The 20,326-nt window shown below is 38.3% G+C and overlaps 1 protein-coding gene across 3 annotated transcripts in view; it reads left to right on the top strand.

Annotated features, from left to right (window-relative positions):
• The window catches only part of cacnb2b (calcium channel, voltage-dependent, beta 2b), a 42,327-nt gene extending 23,139 nt beyond the window's left edge, over positions 1 to 19,188 (top strand). For 2 of the 3 annotated variants that reach the window (XM_085253862.1, XM_085253864.1), the window contains exons 2-14: positions 6,540 to 6,605; positions 8,576 to 8,698; positions 9,464 to 9,603; positions 10,477 to 10,538; positions 10,637 to 10,662; positions 11,884 to 11,964; positions 12,052 to 12,110; positions 12,243 to 12,352; positions 13,270 to 13,278; positions 14,513 to 14,664; positions 14,845 to 14,940; positions 15,188 to 15,361; positions 16,977 to 19,188. In XM_085253862.1, the coding sequence (XP_085109988.1) occupies positions 6,540 to 6,605; positions 8,576 to 8,698; positions 9,464 to 9,603; positions 10,477 to 10,538; positions 10,637 to 10,662; positions 11,884 to 11,964; positions 12,052 to 12,110; positions 12,243 to 12,352; positions 13,270 to 13,278; positions 14,513 to 14,664; positions 14,845 to 14,940; positions 15,188 to 15,361; positions 16,977 to 17,753 (1,875 nt within the window). In that variant the 3' untranslated portion in view covers positions 17,754 to 19,188. The remainder of the gene's footprint in view (positions 1 to 6,539; positions 6,606 to 8,575; positions 8,699 to 9,463; positions 9,604 to 10,476; positions 10,539 to 10,636; positions 10,663 to 11,883; positions 11,965 to 12,051; positions 12,111 to 12,242; positions 12,353 to 13,269; positions 13,279 to 14,512; positions 14,665 to 14,844; positions 14,941 to 15,187; positions 15,362 to 16,976) is intronic. The other variant, XM_085253863.1, reaches the window with a different exon arrangement.
• Positions 19,189 to 20,326: the final 1,138 nt, after the last annotated feature.

Genomic DNA, 20,326 nt, shown 5'->3' with positions numbered 1-20,326 from the left:
TCAGCTGATCATTTAAGCAGTTTCATGATTGAAGTAGCAGCCGGAGAGCGAGAGGCAGTCGCTTGTTAAGCTTAACGTGGGAATGCTTTACAAACATTCAGAGATGGACTTACACACTTGCTTTACTTCTCTCGGGGATAACTTTGTCGGAGATGAAATGCCAGGTTGCTAGCGAAGCTCCACATGCTATCCAGACCACCGACAGGTCCCGCATGCCACAGCTGCTCTATCACGTGATGCATACTGCTCCGACTGCTAACGTTCTGAGGTGAGTTACGGCGTGTTGCAAGTTTTGCGAGGTGCTTTCGTGATATTTAATGGATCGGATTACATTTTTTATTTTTCTCCGATATCCGATCCAGTAATTTAGGTCAGTATCGGACCGATACCGATACGTAATATCGGATCGGTCCATCTCTACTCGTATGTATATTTTTCTGAGGATTGTGGTATACAGAATGTAACAGCAGACGTATTTTCGTCAGTGGAAGTAATTTATGCTCACGTTGCATATGGTTGCCATGGAAATGTCTTTCTGTATTTTGAGTAATATGAAGCGGGAATTACTGTATGAGTATCTTCGGCCAATACACTCTACACGGTACAGTGAATAATATATTCAAGAGGAGACACTGAAAGAAACTTAAGATAATAGATGGATTTTCCTTTCTAGTTTTTAACCCTGTGAGGAGGTATTTTGTGATTCAGCATTCATAGTAATATTTCCTTTTTCATTTTTATTCTTGAATAATGGTGGGTGGTATGGCCAAAGATCATAGAGCGGTCATTTAAAGTAAACTCTCCCCATGTGAGTCTTCCCACAATTAATGTGCAGAGACCTACATGACTGGTTGTGCACATAGCTGTCTGGATTTTCCCTCTGATTATATTCTGAACTTACACATCATGATGCATGAGCCTTTTCATCTTTGTGTCACCACCTATCATGCTGCACCTTGAAGGAAATTTGGATTGCACATCACTGTATTTTAATTGTTTAATGTAGTAATCTTTTTTTTTATTTCCTTTGACAAATCAAATCAAATCGAAAGATCATCTGTTATCTTAAATTGTCAATTTTCCCACCGTATATCTTGTATTTGAACTCATCTCCTCAACTCAAGAGGAAAAGGTTCTTGTACTGTTTGATACAGTTTCCTACAGCAAAGAGTCAAGCGTGCCTCCCAGTGTACAGCTAGTATGTGTAGACATGAAGACTCTATACATTCTCCCAACCTACTTGGGATTTCATCCTTGATAGTTAATGTTTCATTACTCTTTGTGAAAGACTGAAAATATCTTCTTCTTTTACAGTTATATCCTCTGGTGGGCCAAAGGTCTGTGTGGTTTGCAATTTGGCAAACTTGTCAGTTCATCATTCCATGTTTGGCACTGATCACCACCTGCACTCATGTATATATCTATCTACTTAGCACTTTTAATTCTTATTCTTATTTTTTTTTATTTTTTTATTTATTTTTTCATGTCTATTTAAGCGTAATTTATGACAGTATGTTTGCACTGAAGCACCGCAGCAATTTCCTAATGTTGTAAACCTGCTCAACATTTGGCAATAAAACCCTTTCTGATTCTGATTCAAGACTGGACTTTCAGGAGTGTCAAAGCCATTTTAGCCATTACCTACTCTCTTTTTCACCACTTGTGTTTCTGTTTTACCGACATGGAGCAGATAAAAGACAGGTGTAGCAAAGAAAAAGTTTGTCCAGCTCTTATTAACTTATGTTACTGTAAGTGCAATAAAAGCTTTCCAAATAGTGCTAAGTGCAAGATAACTAAATGAAAGAGAAAGGAAAAGAAGGAGGGAAATGTCATAAAGAAGTCTCCAACATTCAAAAAGGAAATGATCATTTGAGCTCCACCACATGCATCCAAGTACTTCACTACATGGTTGGATGACCAGGCAATGACCTGGTCCCTCCTCACCTGACTTACAGTGAGAGAGGGCGATGCACCTCTTTGAATAGCATTTGGGAGACTGTAGTTACTGCTTTAGCTGTCAACCAGTCATCAACCAATCAAGAAACTTAAACACTCAGTTGATGTAAGGTAATGAAAAAAGGGAGGTTACGTTCATTACCAGATCTTTTTGAAAGGCAGTTTTTTGATATTTTATTTAACTAATTAAATTGAAAAGTACTTTTTTTAAAAAATTATGCACTTTATAAAGCTGTATCTGTATAAACAGATGTGCTTTCCTCCATTGTTTTGCAGCTGACAGCTGTGTAACTAGCCCTCATATATCTCCTATTCGGTCAATGTCAGTCAGTGGAGTTCTCAGTTCACACTTTCTGCACTCAAAGTTGAAAAGTTGATTCTGTACATCTGGACACAGTGTTTTAGTGAGAGGAACGCCACTTGGATGATTGAGTCATTTGAGGAAGACATTATCCACTTGGATGAGTGACGAAATGTTTGACGAATGTTTGACGAAACTTTTCCCCCCTTAAAATTAGATGAACATAAGAAACTTTCTGGGATTTCCTTGCCTAGATGACTGAGCATGCATCAAGATATTAGTTTAGTTTACCAAACTTGGTACAAAGCCACACTTTCCTTTTTTCTTTGGTTTCTTTGGTTATTAATGTTCTAATAATTTTGCACATTTTGTCACGCAAGGCTTAAAATACCTGCTAAATATCTGATGTTGATGCAAGCTGCATGTATAACAGGATCCTTTTAAAAACTGGTTCAGAGTTTAGTTCGACCTCTGGGGAATCACAATCCTCCAGGGCAGCCAGCTGGCTCCTGGTGACTCGATGGTTCTGATTATTTAGGTTTGGGGATGGAGTCCATCTCCCCAATCAGATGCTCCTTTCCTAATGCACTCTCCTGGCGTGTGCTGAAAGAGCTGTGTAAACACTTTTCAGCAGAATAGGAGTCACCTTCAGGTAGCACATGAGAGAGCGTGCCTTTATTCCTTTTTTTCACGTCATCCTTGCCCTCTACCTTCCTTTGCCCACCTTCTAAGCCACGTAATCACAGTAATGGTCTAAAAAGATTCTCCAACAGGGAGAGAGAGAAGGACAAAAGAGAAGAAAGAAGGGGGTTTAATGAAATGATGAGTTAAGGGTAAAGACTTTGAAAGAGTGGAATGAAAAATCAACTTGGAGTACCTATATAAGAGAAAAGTTTAGTGATAGAGAGAAAATACTGTGCAGGGAAGTCTGGGTATTATTGGTCAACAAAGATGCAGTTTCTTTTAACTCAGCTGATTCAATTTAATATCAAAAGAGAAAGGACTGTAACAACTAATGAACTAATGATTATCTATTAATGTGAAGATTTATTTTCTGAATTGATCACATCTTTAAAATCACAATAACACAATGAAACAAAAGCCTTTTTTTTAAACATTTAGTTAAATGTAATTTATCTCAAAGAAAAAGATCAGATCTTCACATTTCAGAGGCCGGGGCCAGATTATGCACAGGTTGGGAAATCTGAGAGAATAATCCAATAATTATGAGACACAATGAGAAAATGTTTCAGTTCAAGCAGGTACAGTTATCTACATGGCTTCAATGCAGCAACACAGTGAATAAAGTAAACCAGGCACAGTCTTCATCTGCAATAGAGTCTAGAATCACACACTGTAACTGTTATGCCAGACCACAGACATGTCCATTAAGATCTTCCCCACATATGTAAAACTCTTAAATAAATATGTGAATCAGAACTGTAAAGTAAAAGGTTACTTAACTTGCGATATTAATTACAATCTCTTTCAAAATTATATATATATATATATATATATATATAATTGATTTTTGCTTCCTTTCTCTTGGAGAGCTCAACTCATTCTCGTAAAGTCATCAGCAGTAGTTCAGTGTTGCTTAATAATTCAGCGGGGGCGTTTTGTACTATTGGCTGGGTGACACTGGCTCACAGGAGAGCTGGGTGCTGTGCGACCAGATGTCTTTGCCAGGCATGGGTAAACAAAAATCCTTGCCTGGGCATAATTGTGCCCCAGGGAGATTTACTTCCTCCTTCTCTCTGATTTTCAATTTTCTGTTTTGACATTGTCTCTACTGCATCCACCAGCTTTTCATAACTGTAATGTGTAATTACCAGCAATCTAGTACGTTGATACGTTATGTCCTTGTGATTCTTTGATCAATACTTTTGTTGTTTCTCGAGTATTAGTCGTGTGTGTGTCCCCCCTTCCAATGAGCAAATATGTGCACATTTGTGCCACCACTGAATGTGCTTTTGTTTTCTCTCTGAAGATATTTTTCTTTTACTTTGTTTTCTTCTTGTAGCACTGTAGCGCTCTCAGTCGCTTCCCTCACGCCTCATGCTTTCCTTCCTCGTTGCAGTCCCTGCTATTCTCTTTCAATTTCATTTTAAAGCTAAGCCATTTTGGAGTTGAAGATAGGTCAGAAGTAAAAATTGGCCTATGGTAATGACATGGTGCATAATCCATCATCATAAGTGTTTCAGTAGTGTCAGTGTGCACTCATTTAGAATAACATGGAGAGGGGGAGCAGGTGGTAGAGTAAAGGTGTGCCAGAAAAAAAAGGTTCTTTGGGTTTGCACAGTGAGCCGCCTACATTCTCAATTACTTAAAAAAAAAGTCTTAATCATATGAACAGCCATAAACTAGTGGATTGTAGAAGTCTTCATGTTAAATGTTTAAAATATGTCGACATTTTCTTAGATTTTCGAGGAGGCAGGTATTGCAGCTGACTGCAATGTTTGCTGGAGAATGTAATTGTTCCCTTTACTGTGATCAAGTGGAAACACTGTGGGGAGCATTGCTCAGGGTGGGCAGCGGGCAAGCAAAAGCAACTCTCCATTTCACTTTGGAAGACGAGGAGTTGCAATTCCAGTTTTTTGCAGAAAAAACACTTTAGCTAGGAGTGGGGTGTGGATTCAATCAATCAATCAATCAATCTTTATCTATAAAGCACTTTTCATACAAAAAATGTAGCACAAAGTGCTTTACATAGTTAAAAGCAGCCCACCCCACCCTCCAACTCACTCCCCAGACTCTCATTAACATAAATGATGTGAATACACACATATCTCCCCCCCCCCCCCCCCCCCCACACACACACACACACACGCACACTTAAAGAGTAAAAATTGGGCTTGCCATAATTGAGCTTATTTATTACTTCACCATTTAGCTGTGTATGATTTTCAATGTGTTAACAAGTCAAAGAGCATCTAAATGAAGCAGAGCAAACATTTGCAAACTAATTTTAATGTTTTATATCATTGGTAGGGACCTAATACAAAAATCACTTTGTGCACCACCAATTTCAGATTAGATTTGAGAATATTGACTTTGACCCACCAAGGGCGCATGATCTAAATGCATCAGGCAGAGCAGACTGTCTTCAACAACAGACCTGATTTGCGACTCTGGGATGCGAGTGCGTATCATGAGTGCCAGATTGACGCGATGGGCTTTGCCACCTCCTGGCTATGACACTGAGAGCGTTAATTACCATGTCTTTGAGAGGACAATCTAATCTTAGGGGCACATGGTGCATAAACCTGGGTGTCCCTGGGGGAGTTTGCTGCTACATTTTTGCAGAATTACATGCAAAAGTTTCTTGAAAACGAATTGATAAGTTGTTTAATTATTGCAATTATTGATCACATGATCAGTTTCTCTTTTGCATCTGTGTTTCCTGGGAATCAGCTGTTAGTCGTTAGTAATAAATCCATATTTGCATTGATAGGACTGACCCAAGAGCAACTGGGACACAAGACAAGTAAGGTAGAATAAGAGAATGTTTTTCTGTTGCTGAAATTCTGTAAAAATAATATATAACATATTATGTCGTTTATGTTATGTTGTTTACCCGTGTAACTGATAGAGTCCATGCAGTTGAGAAGGCAAAAGTATAGGAAGGGACAGTTTATTGTGAGGCAATATTTTATTTACTGTAGTTTTCTTTTGTTTGGTTAAATTCCATAAGGGTTTTCCTGTTACTTTCATTATGACATTAGTTTTTTCTCTTGCTAAAACTCTGCTGTTTAACGATTCCTTTTTGGCTCTCGTTTGCTGAACAACTGCAGCTCTCGTTTTTTTGGAACACCCTACATGACTTGAATAGATTCGACTTTGACTAGGACAGAGAAACTTTAAAAAATAAAGTGCGACATGTCAATTATGCTGTTTGTTCGTCAGAAAGAGTATGGCTAACTAATGACGCTGCTGAGTTGCATTACTGGATTGAATTTTAAAATATGAATGTTTTCCTTTCCACTGCTGCAACATGTTTGCTCATATCTGATTGGTGGGCTTTCCTCTCTATTATTCTAAGGTCTTTATTTTGAATCCAGTGTTTTTGGAATTTGAACCATGCTTGGACTGTAACCCTGCTGCTGCTGCATTGATTTAAATACATTTTAAATGTCTCATATGTCCTCCACTATGTAACCACCCTTGAAATGACTGCAGCAGAAAATATGTAATTTCTTGTCCTCCTTCTGCAGCATTCCTCTCTTGTCTTATTTACAGTGAATTGATCAAACTAATTGCTCCTCCTTTGTATCTCCTGCAGGGAGAGCATAAGGACACAGATGTCGTTGAGGAAAGAAACGCCCAGGTGCAGCTGGAGAAAGCAAAGGTACTTTTGCTCTGTTGCATCATGTATCACCTGATCTGACCCACTGTGGCTCTTACAGACTCATTTTTGAGAGAGGCTGCTCTCAAGGACATGATTACATCACAGACATGAAACACACACATCAGGACATTGGATTAGCGAAGCAATATTCTTCTACTGAAATGAGTCATCACAGTCTTCATCCTTGTCGTTCCTTTATGTGCTCACTGCCAGGAGAAGGATGATGACCAAGGATATTGATTATTGCTTCACATAAATTACAATACTTTCATCTTCAGCCATATGCTTTCTAGCAAGATAGCAAAATAACCAATTTAACTGACACAAACTGTATTGTAATGCAACAACATTTAAATTTGATATGTGATTAATTACTTTGCCCTCAGAACAACAGTGGCTATGGAACGCCAGGACTGCCATAATGAATTAATTAAATACACCATTAAATAATTAATTAAATGTGGCAATAATTAATTAAAATGTGAAATACATAAATAATTTATTAAATGTATCAATAATTAATTAATTACATGTGTCATAACTATTTATTTAATTAATTAATTCCAATTTTAATTAATTATTGCCACATTTAATTAATTATTTAATGGTGTATTTAATTAATTCATTATGGCAGTCCTGGCGTTCCATAAGTGGAACAACATTTTTCTGCAGTGTGTATATAATAAACACAATATGTAGATAGTCAAGATGAGGTAAAACGATTGAACCTGCTGGTATTATACTATGAATGTAATATCATATGGTTATCATTTTTAAGTCTGGCTTACATACATACAATCTGCGAGGTTTTCCTTTTGGGGCATAATCACAATTAAGGTCATTAGAGATGTGATTTTTTTAAAGTCCCAGTTGATAGCAGACTTCCTCTCTTTTGCCCTTTAAGCAGACCCTGCTGATGTGTTGTATATTAAATTAAATCCTCCCCCACAGATTTAATGTGCTCCCACTGTTGCTTTGTAATTAAGGCGGCAAAGACACCCGACCTGTCACCTGCTGACCCTGCAGCCTCTCCCACAGTCTCTAATCTTTCCAAAGTGGAGTAATTAGCAGCTTGAATGACAAGCCACTGACATTTGATTCTGATTGGATTACAACACCAACCTTCGGTCAGGAGGAACCATACAGTAGTTACAGTGCAACAAAGAAGAAACAGCAACAGGTCATTTTTCCTAAGCATAAATTAAACATATCCCTTTGGTGGAAGAAAAATCAAACAAAACATTATCGTGTCCTATGACAGTCAGACAACAGGAATTTAATCATCAGTAGCTTCGTCTTATACAGCTGAAATGCAGAATCTTCCAGAATTTGTGTCTAAGCTATATTTCTAAAATATAGCACTTCACATTAAACTTATACTTGTTTTCCTAACATCTGTCAAAAGGTTGATTTATATGTGCATCAGGCCACATATTTGTGTATGTACACAAAATGCTGGCAACACAGCCAATTGTACTTGACACAGTTATGCAGTTTAGCCACACCCCTTAATTTAAAAAAATGTAGAAAAGGGAGAAAAAATTGATAAATGTTATGATCTAATGATGTTAAAACACTGGAATGAAGTCAACATTCTGAAATTCTCTAATAGTTAGTTATTCCTTACTGAACTGAGGAATCACAATTATGTGCAACTTCACATACAGTAAAATAGGATTGAATATTAATACAAGGATAAAAGATCAGTGACTTGTTTGGTCGTACGTTACAGCTTGTGGTATTATCACAGTAACTCTCTTTTCTTGACTAATGGTTGTATTTTTAACTTTAACCTATTTTTTTACTTACCTATTATTACTGACCTAATTCATTAAATGTCATATTTATAAAAGTTTAGCTTTTAGCTTTTGTAAAATGGAATACACAAGGTTACTCTCTTACCCTGATGTAGATTGTATTGTATATAATATGATTTATTAGTAATCATAACTCCTGCCTTGTATTCCCAGTACAAGCCTGTGGCATTTGCTGTACGATGCAACTTCTCTTACACGCCAGCAGACGATGACAACGTCCCTGTACCAGGCCAGGCTGTCACTTTTGAGGCCAGGGACTTCCTACATATCAAAGAGGTTTGAAACAAACACAAATACACATATCATGCAAAATTACAAACAGTACAAATGGGGGTTGTTAAAAGGACCTAACTGACAGGGCAGAACCAGACGGATTTTAAAATGAGAAGCAAAATGACAACAAACTGATGGAATGTAACCCAAGAGACGGAAAAGAAATCCAAAGAGGAGAAGCAACACAACATCCCAAATTGTCCAGATAGTGGCGTACTTTTGGTGCATTCTTCTTCTTTTCGCACATTTTGAAATGTGCTGTGGTTTAGCTGATAAAGCTATGGGGCGATCGTGGCTCAAGAGTTGGGAGTTCGCCTTGTAATCGGAAGGTTGCCGGTTCGAGCCCCGGCTTGGACAGCCTCGGTCATTGTGTCCTTGGGCAAGACACTTCACCCGTTGCCTACTGGTGGTGGTCAGAGGGCCCGGTGGCGCCAGTGTCCGGCAGCCTCGCCTCTGTCAGTGCGCCCCAGGGTGGCTGTGGCTACATTGTAGCTTGCCATCACCAGTGTGTGTGAATGGGTGGATGACAGGTTGTGTAAAGCGCTTTGGGGTCCTTAGGGACTAGAAAAGCGCTATACAAATACAGGCCATTTACCAAAGCTTGACACCTGTTAATTAAGATTTGGGTTAATCTTTAGAGACAGATAACATAAAATGCAAAGCTACAGTTGCTAAATTGGACCATTAACATCATCAGATAAAAATAATGTCACATGAGAACATCAATCTTTAAATGTCCGCTCTTCTTTTTTTCTTCTGAATGAGCAGAAGTTTAACAATGACTGGTGGATCGGACGGCCGGTGAAGGAGGATGGTGTGGTGGGCTTCGTCCCCAGTCCAGTCAATCTGGAAACCATTCTTATCCGAAGAGAAGTCCAAGCGAGGAAAGCTGCCAAGGCATTAGCCAAGTATGTACATCGTGATGCTCTTTCATTTCCTTCATGAGGGTTTTTATGCAGGAATTTCAATGCAAAAGTTGTGTTTTAAATTGACCACAAATAAATAAAATTGCTGGAGCAGAGAGACTTTGAGGAAACAGTGTTGGTTCGAATGTGTATACACTGATACTTTTGGCACAAAGACGAAAAAAAAAAACAGGAAAGGTTGTGATATCAGCCTGTCTGCGGGTGGTGGCTCGGTAGCGGACCTTTTTTAAAAAACAAAAAGACAATTCTAAAGTCTTTTTACTGGTGTGGAATAATAAGTTTTCAATTTAAAAAAATTATCAACCAGACTGGTAAACAAGTTTGCTGTAGTGATATGCAAATAACATTTTGACTTAAAACTTGTATCATACACTTTCCCAGCTTACTTTTTAGTAATTTAGTGTGTTCATGTATGAATGACATTAGTTATTTTATGTATTTTATGTTGTTTAACTTAAGTTTGTTTCATGTCATCATGTGTGGTAGTAAATTATAATGGAGATGACTATATTTTCCTTTTGTTACTTCAAAAGGTTGCACCCCCACCCCCCTCACCAGAAGGCAAAAGCTCATTGATTGACACAGTTAGACTGTAACACATCTAAAGAATCTTAAAAATGTTGCTTTGGTGGAAACTGCGCTGAACCACTTTGAGGGATTTGCCCTCTAAGCTTCATATATTTGTGTCTTATGCTATAAATAGACACACAGTCTCTAAGCACCAAAATCCTTCATTGCATAGAAACATGGTGGTCTATTTTTATCATTACTAAAGCACTGAAATTCAGAGTGTGGTAAAATCAGCGTTTGGTTGTTGCAGACTTAAACTAAATCAGAGATTTCCTCTCATTTTAGCAAAGCTGCATCTCAGGTAGCTCAAGATATGAACTCGAAGAAATATACTCCTCCATCACAAGGTCAGTATGTGCATACAAGGGAGTAACAATAAATATGTTTGCTTTTTTATTCATAATAACTGTGGAACGTGTGCGATTTTGTCATTCTGCACAAGCAGCCAATCAGCAGGTGAAAAAGAAGCCGGTAAGTGACGAAAGTGTTTACACTCTGTTTACATCTGTTTCAGCCCATCGATCCTCATTATAAAGAACACTGCTTTCTAGAAACACAACAACTGATTTTATCTTATTCATATTTTCACTGCATACAGTGAATTCTTGAATGCAGAAGCTTTGGTTTTTTTCTTGTGTACCATTTTACAAATGTTGCTCTAACTTTCAGACTAAAGCAAGGATATGTGTGTTGTCCATTGGACTGACAGTGTCAGTAAAACTGGCTGTCATGATTCAGCTGTGTACAGGCAGGAAGAGGACCCAAAATGCAGAACTCCCAACACGTGGGAATAACTCAAAATTCAGCTTTATTGCTGACACACGGAAATAATACAGGACTAAACTAAGCTGGAAAATATAAACTTCATCAAGAGGCACACAAGGAAACACACAGCATGAGGGACAACACGACACTGACGCAGAGAAACACAGGGCTTAAATACACTGGGGAATAATGAGGGGAATGAGACACAGGAGGAGAGCACAGCTGGGAGAAATGAGACATGACGAGACCAAAGGGAAGCAAAACTAGAAACACTGACATGAGACACAGACCTTCAAAGTAAAACTGAACTCTAGACACGTAAACTTAACAGAGACTGGGGAGGCAGAACATCGAGACCTGAAATGTAGGACAGAAGGGCACAGAGTTAACACCAGGAAACCAAACAACAAAAACTAAGAATTAGAACTCAGGAAGTACTACAGAACCAGGGAGCTAGAAATACTAGGACAGAAACCAAAACACAAACAGTCATAATCCATGATAAAATCAAAAGTAAAAGTACAAAACTCAAAACACTGGGTCACCGATCCAGGACCGTGACACTGGCCAACTGAACTTTTGACTTGCATTTAGATCACCTTGGTATATTACGGGCTAAAAAAATAGTTCATGAATTTCTAAGTTGCTATCTCATATGACCAGCTAAAAAGTGAGAACAAAATCTAATGCTCAAAGTGGTATTAATAACATGTTAATAAGTTATTCTTCTTTATATGTTTAAGCATTTGAGTACAGCCAAAATTGAGCTTGTGATCATCATGCATCATCAAACTTTGAGGTTGTTCATAAAAATAAGATCATTTTAGCCTTTAGATGATGGGTATAGTGGTTCCTCATGTAGCTCTTGTTTCATAAGCAAAAATCTAACTTTGGGGGATTTTTGTTAATTTTTTTTTTTTGCTACAGGGGGAGCAGGTGGCTATGTATGATGTAGTGCCTACAATGCGCCCTGTGGTTCTAATGGGACCATCACTGAAGGGCTTAGAGGTGAGCTTAATTTGACTTTTGAAGAAATATAAAACTCTAGTATTATTTGTTGAATTTGGAGTAACTTTATTTGTTTCCCTCTTGTAGGTAACAGATATGATGCAAAAAGCACTATTTGACTTTTTAAAACATCGATTTGAAGGCAGGTAAGTTCTGATTTAATTCTTCACATAATCTATCACATAATTTATTTGAAAAAAAACAACAACCCCAAAATAAAATAAAACAACAAAAATCATAACTGTGTAATCATGATTGTTATTTTGTCTCTGCTCCAGAATTACTATTACGCGGGTAACAGCAGATATCTCACTGGCAAAACGATCCATCCTCAACAACCCTGGCAAAAAGGCCTTAATGGATCGCTCCAACACCCGCTCCAATTTAGGTATGCCGTCTGTCATCTCCAGAACAGCTTCCCTGGTTGACATTCACAGCATAAAGACAACTGAAACAGTAGTAGCAATAAGAAAATAAATCAATTACAAAAACAGATGGAGAAAATCATGACAGCCACTCAAAATGCATCATATATGAAAACACAATGTCCCAATTTAGCATCTCTTCCTCTGACATGTCAGTGTTATGGCTTCCCTGCACGCAAGTTCAACCCCTCCACCACCCCAGCATCCACCTTCTGGCTCCAGGGCATGTTAACTTATCACTCTAATGTGAAACACATAGTGATAAAGAAGCATCCCTATGAGCTCAGAGCATGGACATCAACCTTTAACTGTCTGCTGCTGTAATGAATCAATCATTTCAAACGACAGTGGTCTGACTACACTTCTTTAATTGTTTAAGCGTTCTGGGACTCACTTTTTTGGTCTCTGGTGGCAAAAAACTTTTGGAAACCTAATTAGGATAAAATAGGAAACCAATACTGTCTGACCCAGGTTTGATATGATGCTTGCTTTACCCCATTAACACAGTGTGGCTCATGCTCACAGAGTTTGCTTTTATATATGGTCCAAAGATTATTCCAAATTCATAATGTGAGAGAATAATTTATCCATTGCCATGAAGACAAAGAGTTTGAAATGAATAGTTAAATATGACAGAGACTCAGATGAGAACACTGACATCAGATCTGCGTAAAGCAGTCTGTTGTCTGTCAGTTATGGTTATATATTGACTGGAAACTTACTGTGGATTTGATGTCTTTGTCCCAGTGACACTGTGCACTAGGATAGTGCAAATCTCGCCTTTTCCTAGAAGAGTAAATATTTGGTATCAGACAGAAGCGTGATAAAAATTTGTTTGGTTTTCTCTACTCTTGTCTTTCCCATTGCTGTCTCATCCCAGATGCTGCCGGTATGTATTGACTGAAAGCACTGGTAGTCCTTGTGTTTTTGAATGCTCCACTTTCCTTCTCCTATCATTACCTCATCACATCTGTCTCAGCTGCCACTTTTTTAACACTCTGTATGTATACAGCCATTGACTTGTGGACTTCACTGTCATTAAAATTGAAATCGACTGTTATTAAGTTTCTCAGTTTGCTGGGTTGAGAGATATGCATGTGCTTCACTGTTATTTGTGAACACTATAACTCATTAAGGACAGAAGCAGCCACATTTTCTGTATGCCCTGCTTCACGCTCCCTCTCGTGGCCAGTCTTTAAATACACTCCCATGAGTGTAACAAGTCTTACTCACCGCGTGGATTAGCTCACCAAGAAAATGAAAACATCCATCCATTCGCTTCCGCTTATCCTTTTCAGGGTCGTGGGGGGCGCTGGAGCCTATCCCAGCTGTCATAGGGCGAGAGGCAGGGTACACCCTGGACAGGTCGCCAGTCTGTCGCAGGGCCAACACACAGGGACAGACAACCATTCACACTCACATTCACTCGCACATTCACGCCTAGTGGCAATTTGGATTTTCCAATTAACCTATCCCCACAAGCTGCATGTCTTTGGACGGTGGGAGGAAGCCAGAGTACCCGGAGGGAACCCACGCAAACACGGGGAGAACATGCAAACTCCACACAGAAAGACCCCGGCCTGATGTTGGAATTGAACTCAGGACCTTCTTGCTGTGCGGCAACAGTGCTAACCACCGTGCCACCGTGCTGCCACAGAAATGAAAACAAATAACCTTTAAAAGAAGTTTTATTAAGCATGGCATGTTTTTCATAAACACAGTTTTTAATCTGCTGATGTGTTTTGTGAAGTGAGTGTGCGTACCTTTTGTTTTCTATATTAGAAATGGTATAGCAGAGAAAAGATGACAATAATTACAAATAAGCACATATCCTAGAGTGTCTGTGGTTTTGCACGTGACAGTGAGATGTGCTTAAAACTAATATTGACATTTATTTTTTGTACATTATCAAGCCTGAATGACTCCCCATAAAATATATAAAAGTATTGTCTTGATACAGTCTTGATAAGTCACTGGTATGTCTTGATACACATCCGGAACCTAAAAACAAGTTATATTTAAGATGCGTTATTGTTGTACATGTTAAAATGTTTAATCATGCACAGAGTAACTTTCCTGGATTTTAGATGTTAAAGTCTTGCTTTTGCTTTCTGGTGTTGCAGCTCAGATCCAAGGGGAGGTGGAGCGTATCTTTGAGCTCGCCCGCAGTCTGCAGTTGGTCATTTTAGACGCAGACACCGTCAACCACCCTATGCAGGTGTCCAAGACCTCCCTAGCTCCAATTCTTGTCTATGTAAAGATCTCCTCACCAAAAGTAAGCTTCACCGGAAAAGACTGTGGAATCCGATGAGACATGATTTTTCTAAACGTGAACTTTGGACTATTTCAGTTCGTTTAATATTTTGAACTAATAATAAAGAGAAACTTTAAAATGCAAGTCCCTTTTTTCACTTCCTCTTTTATTCTCCTCCTTCTCTTGATTCCTGACAAACAGGTGTTGACAAGACTGATCAAGACCAGGGGGAAGTCTCAGACCAAACATCTCAATGTTCAGCTTGTGGCAGCAGACAAGCTTGCTCAATGTCCACCAGTGAGTGCCATCTAGTGGCAGATGAGAAAAGTTGGCAGAATTGTGACTACTTTAGTGCATGAATATATACTACATGTGTTATTTCCAGTGGCACTGCTGAGGGCCCAACAACAACATATCTGACGATTTTGGTGTGCCGTTGAAACATCATTTAGACCTTATTTGTGATTCTCAAAAATAACCACAGATTTGCCCTTGTCTCCTGACTGTTACACACTTTTCAATTGAATTTTTCCATTTCCTGTAGGAAATGTTTGATGTCATCTTAGATGAAAACCAGCTATCGGATGCCTGTGAGCACATTGCTGATTACCTGGAGTCCTATTGGAGAGCCACTCATCCGCCAGAGATGGAGCCTGCCAACGCAGTGGTGGCCCAGCTGGCTGAGAATACACTGCCTGTCAGTCCTACAGTAATACCGGTACTTAAAACACAAACAAGACATCTGACTATCCTATAAAATAGTCAGATGTCTATTCATATTAATGTACAGAATTCACCTGCTTGCTGCTACTGCTGCACATTCACCCAATGTATATACTACATATATATATATATATATATATATATATATATATATATATATATATATATATATAAATGTTTTTCCTCTACACCCCCCCATTTTTTTGCACATGTCGAGGAGCGTGTCAGGCTACATTTCACTGTGTGTTATACTTGTATAACTATGCATGTGACAAATAAAGAACCTTGAACCTTGAACCTTGAACAAGTACAGAGAAAAACTACAAAGAAAAAACTGATGTAAAGTCTTCCTTTCATCTAATCTCATCCCATTCATCTCATGTATTAGAAAGACAGCTGAGTGTGGAAAATAAATGTTTGAACTGTGAATAATCTCATCAGAATTCATCTAACACTTTCATTTCATTTCCTCTCATCGTACTTCACTGGAAAGTTGAAGAAATGAGATAGGCTTACCTCTGGTGAGTGAGATATTTTCAGACTCTATCTTCATTCCCGTGTAGCAGTGGAGATGAGTAGTTAGTACCATGTTTATCATGACTATAGTGTAATCTATGTAGAAACAACTTAATAGTGCTGTGTAACTTCCTGGGAAAATGACAGAAAACAGAAATAACACAGACTATATGAAGATAGACTAATACTGTAGTAGATACAAACAAAAGGCAATAGTTGGATTGATAGGCTGACCTACTTTTATTTAATTAAGTTAATTATCCCAAGCTAAGGCTATCAATTAAAACACATGTACTTTTCTTCTCTTCTTTGATGAATCTCTTAACATTTGGTGAAGTTGCATTTCTTTTTTACCATTGTCCTAACTGATTAAAATAAATATTTGTGGTGCAAACAGTTTAATATGTAAATGATTTAAAAAAGGAGTGTTGACTATGGAAATCAGGCTCATGCTTGCGCACATCTATACAGTTTCAACGATTGAGCTTTAAATAAAACAGCACCATTTCTACCTTTGTGCATATACTAAGTTGTAGTTTTTACAGTAAATGTGGAAACTTTGTCTTTATTCACCAAACTGAAAATAGTTTTTTGAGGACAAAATACTGACAAAGAAAATAAAAGTCAAACATCAAAATAAATGTCTCACAGATCTTTGCAATACTTATTAAACAGTCGTGACCTGTAATGTAATGGAGGATTTAAGCTCTCCACCCTCCACTACATGCAAAAATAAGATATCTGTCAATTACAGCGACAGTTTTGACCAGATCATTAGATATAAGAAGATAAATATTATTCTAAGATAAAATGATGGTTTCCATCATGAATGACCATTTTAAACCAGTGATCCAGTTATACTAATGTAATCACAATTATCTTTTAATTCATGAGAATATTTCGTCTAAAAGTCATATTTTTAACTTTTTTGCCCCAATTACCATTTCAAGTTCTATAATTTATAATACAAAAAGAACTTTCATAAAGATCTGTCCATAAGCTTTTCCTGGCCTAAAATGTAAGATGTATAATCTGTGATATAATGGTTATATTTAGTCAGAAAACACTATGTTTTTTCTTTCTTTTTTTCCTAGGATGAGCAGAAAAGCAAGAAGTCAGGTGCCCCTAAGAGGAAAGGCTCACGGGAGAACCATCTAGACCATGAGCCCCCTTCAGTCCCGGCTCAGGAGCAGACCGCTGAGGAGGGCCAGAGAGAGGAGGAAGAGCGGCTCCTGAAGACTGAGCCAAAAAGACCCCAGCACACCCACCACCATCACCATCACCACCACCACCGGCGGACGGAGCACCACAGCCACGTCCAGCACAGCCAGACTTCAGGTGGCATGGAAATACAGTCGAGCAGGGATTACGCCTCAAGGCCTCCTCGAAGGTACATGCCCGAGGAGAGGGATGGCGAGGTGGACGATGTCCTAAAGGAGGACGAGGAGGAGATTTACTGTAACTTCCGGGTTCATAACCACCATCATCACAACAGTAACCACCAACACCATCACCACCACCACCAACATCATCGTGGAAACATCCAGCCATATGTTGGGGAGGACTACGAACAGGAGCACAATGAGCGCAACCGGCAGCACAGACATCACCAGCATATTCCACCACGGACACACCACACAACGGATCACTATACTGCACACAACCATCACAGCTACCACCACTACCCAGGCAGAGACCGGGAGAGAGACAGGGACAGAGACAGGGAAAGAGAAAGAGACAGAGATAGAGACAGGGATAGGGATAGAGAAAGACATAAGGACAGGGAAAGGGACAGGGATAGGGATCGAGGTAGAGATAGAGATAGAGACAGAGATGCTCGACAGTGGCACAGAGATTCCTATATACACTAGTGACTGTTGTTTCTACTCCAGGTTGATGCATGGAATTATGCTTCTCACCTTATAATGCACTAATGGGCAGGGCAGGTTATGTCTTCTTTGTAGTCAATGTTTCTCCTCATATTGCATTTTTTAAAGATTTACCCTGTCCCACATGCACACATCTAGTTCTTTCTTATTTTAGCTCTTGTAAGATAAAATTTTTTGAATGTTTTATCCTAAGTCTTACGGCTCCATACGTGTTTTGGCACAAACAGTGGTCAAGGTTAAACTGCATCAGAACACTCATGACTCGCTCTAGTCTAGTGTTCACGATAATAATTTCATATATAATTTCAGTATCCACTAAGGTTACTTTTTTAATTTGTCATGATCACAGCAGCCAATAGATTTGTCTGACCATCAGTCCAATATCAAAAGATGCTCAGTTTACAGTAATTCAGAATAGCAGCAACAACAAAAAACATGTATTATGTTTTGATTCAGTATACATTAGCTGTGACATCAGACTAAAATGTTTTACTGTGACTTTGTTTTGATATTGTGAAACATTATTTTGTGTCAACTTGGTTCTTGAACCAAACAAAACAATCAGTTTGGAAATGTCACTTTAAGCTATGGGGAACTGCAATTTGAATCTTTAACATTTTATTGACTAAAGAGTAAATTTACTAATGTATAAAGTGGCAGGTTAATCAATTAAACGAAATCATTAGTTGCAGCCCATTAATGTTTATCTCCCTTATCAGACAATTAACTAACTCATTAAATGCACAAAATGTGAAAGAAAAGTTACAACAATGAATGTTGTATTTTAGGATATTTTCTTCTACATATCTGCACAGTGAGATTTTTTTGTCTGATCAAATGTTCATACAACTGTGGCGAACAACTGACTTGTGCATTTCGGTGTCACATCTTCATTTAAATTGGTGTGTCCAAAGACAAGTTATTTTAAACACTGTTATGAAAAGTCAAACTATTTTTCTACATGATTTGAGAGTGAAGTCACTACTTTACTTCCTACTTTTTACACTGGTGTACAAGCATATTTACTGACTTGTGTTTGCTGTGTCTGGAAGCATGAATAATCTTTTGGTGACACTGACCTGTGCTATATGCTGGATACTCTATGCATCTTCTTGTGATAAAATATATTGCTTGAATACAATCTCTATGCATTTGTACATACTTCATAATTGCCTTGTTAAGTAAATGTAAGGAGAACCAGAGAGCCTCTTGCACTGTTTGGTAAGACTTTGGTAGAACCACAGACTTTAACAAGACGGGATTGACTCTGTTCCTTTTAAGACTTTTTTTTTGGCTATCTTTGTTTGTTGGTTGGTTGGTTTTGTACAGCATTCAGAAGTTAATTTCAACAAATATGCATTCTATTATTGAAAATCATTAAACTGTAAAATGTGTTAAATGACACCACACTCAATAATTACTGTCCACTGAATCTATCAGCGAAAGTTTTTTTTCAAGATGAACTCAAGATCATCCAGCAGTATTGCAAGAGAGAAACAAGGTAACTTGCCCGAACACTTAAGGTCACGGGAACCAAGATGGACAAACATTTAAGCAAGCTCATATATATTTTTCATTTCATTTAAAACATCAAATAAACCAACAGAAAGCATAAATTCCTATCGCTACACTTTTCCTGGGTCTTATGGTACAACCACTAGACTAGGTGCCAAGAAAGAGAAAAGCACGACTTATAATTTGTGTTTTGCTGATAAAATCCTGAGCAATATTGTCAGCAAATTATTTTTCCATTACAGTATTTGGAGAATTTTCTCTCAAGATAGTCAAATGGTTTAATGCACAGTATTTAAAGAGAAACAAAGTCAATGTAGAAAATGACACAGAAAACAGTGGGCACAATTTTCAGGTTCACGTGTTCCATTATAGATTTAATATGATAACGGTGGTCAAGGCTGGACTGGGACAAAAAATCGGCCCGGGCATTTTGACTAGAGACCGGCCCACCAGGATAAAGATTGAAAATGTGACGTCATTCAGGGGTAAAACCGCAAAGGATTCTGGGAACTTGTGGCAAGAGGTACTAGCGCATGCAGGCTTTCAATTGAACTCAGTTACACAGCGATAAAAAGAAACCCAAAAAATGGCAAGAAGCTGTTGTATTATTAACTGCAATAGCCGGTCGCATGACAGCCACGGGAAGCCGACGGGTAAAGAGATCGTTTTTTTTTATCGGATTAAGTCGTTGAAGATAAAAATTTTAAGCCATGTTTCCGAAGTAAGAGCCGACGGATGGTCTGGATATACCAAATATAACGTCTCAGAACACTCCAGCTCACATGTTAGTCTGCTCCAAGCATTCCCACAAAGGTCAGAGTTTTGTAGTAGTTAATACGTCATTTTTCTTAACATAATTGGTGATATAGGTTACAAGCAAGTCTGAACAGAAATTGTTGCGCTATGCTCCTTTGTTTATTGTGTTTATTGAGCATAAATAGTGAATTGTCCTGACACAATATTGCGTTTCGCTTCTGTTATTACCATGGTACATTGACTTTTATTCACAGGATAAAACAGTTGTTTTGTATCACTGTCCA

The sequence above is a fragment of the Mchenga conophoros genome, linkage group LG18 (genome assembly GCF_057382185.1).
Source record: "Mchenga conophoros isolate Kocher_MC1m ecotype Shallow Benthic linkage group LG18, M_conophoros_male_GT1.1, whole genome shotgun sequence".
Taxonomy (NCBI): Eukaryota; Metazoa; Chordata; class Actinopteri; order Cichliformes; family Cichlidae; genus Mchenga; species Mchenga conophoros.
This window is presented reverse-complemented; position numbering and strand designations above follow the sequence as displayed.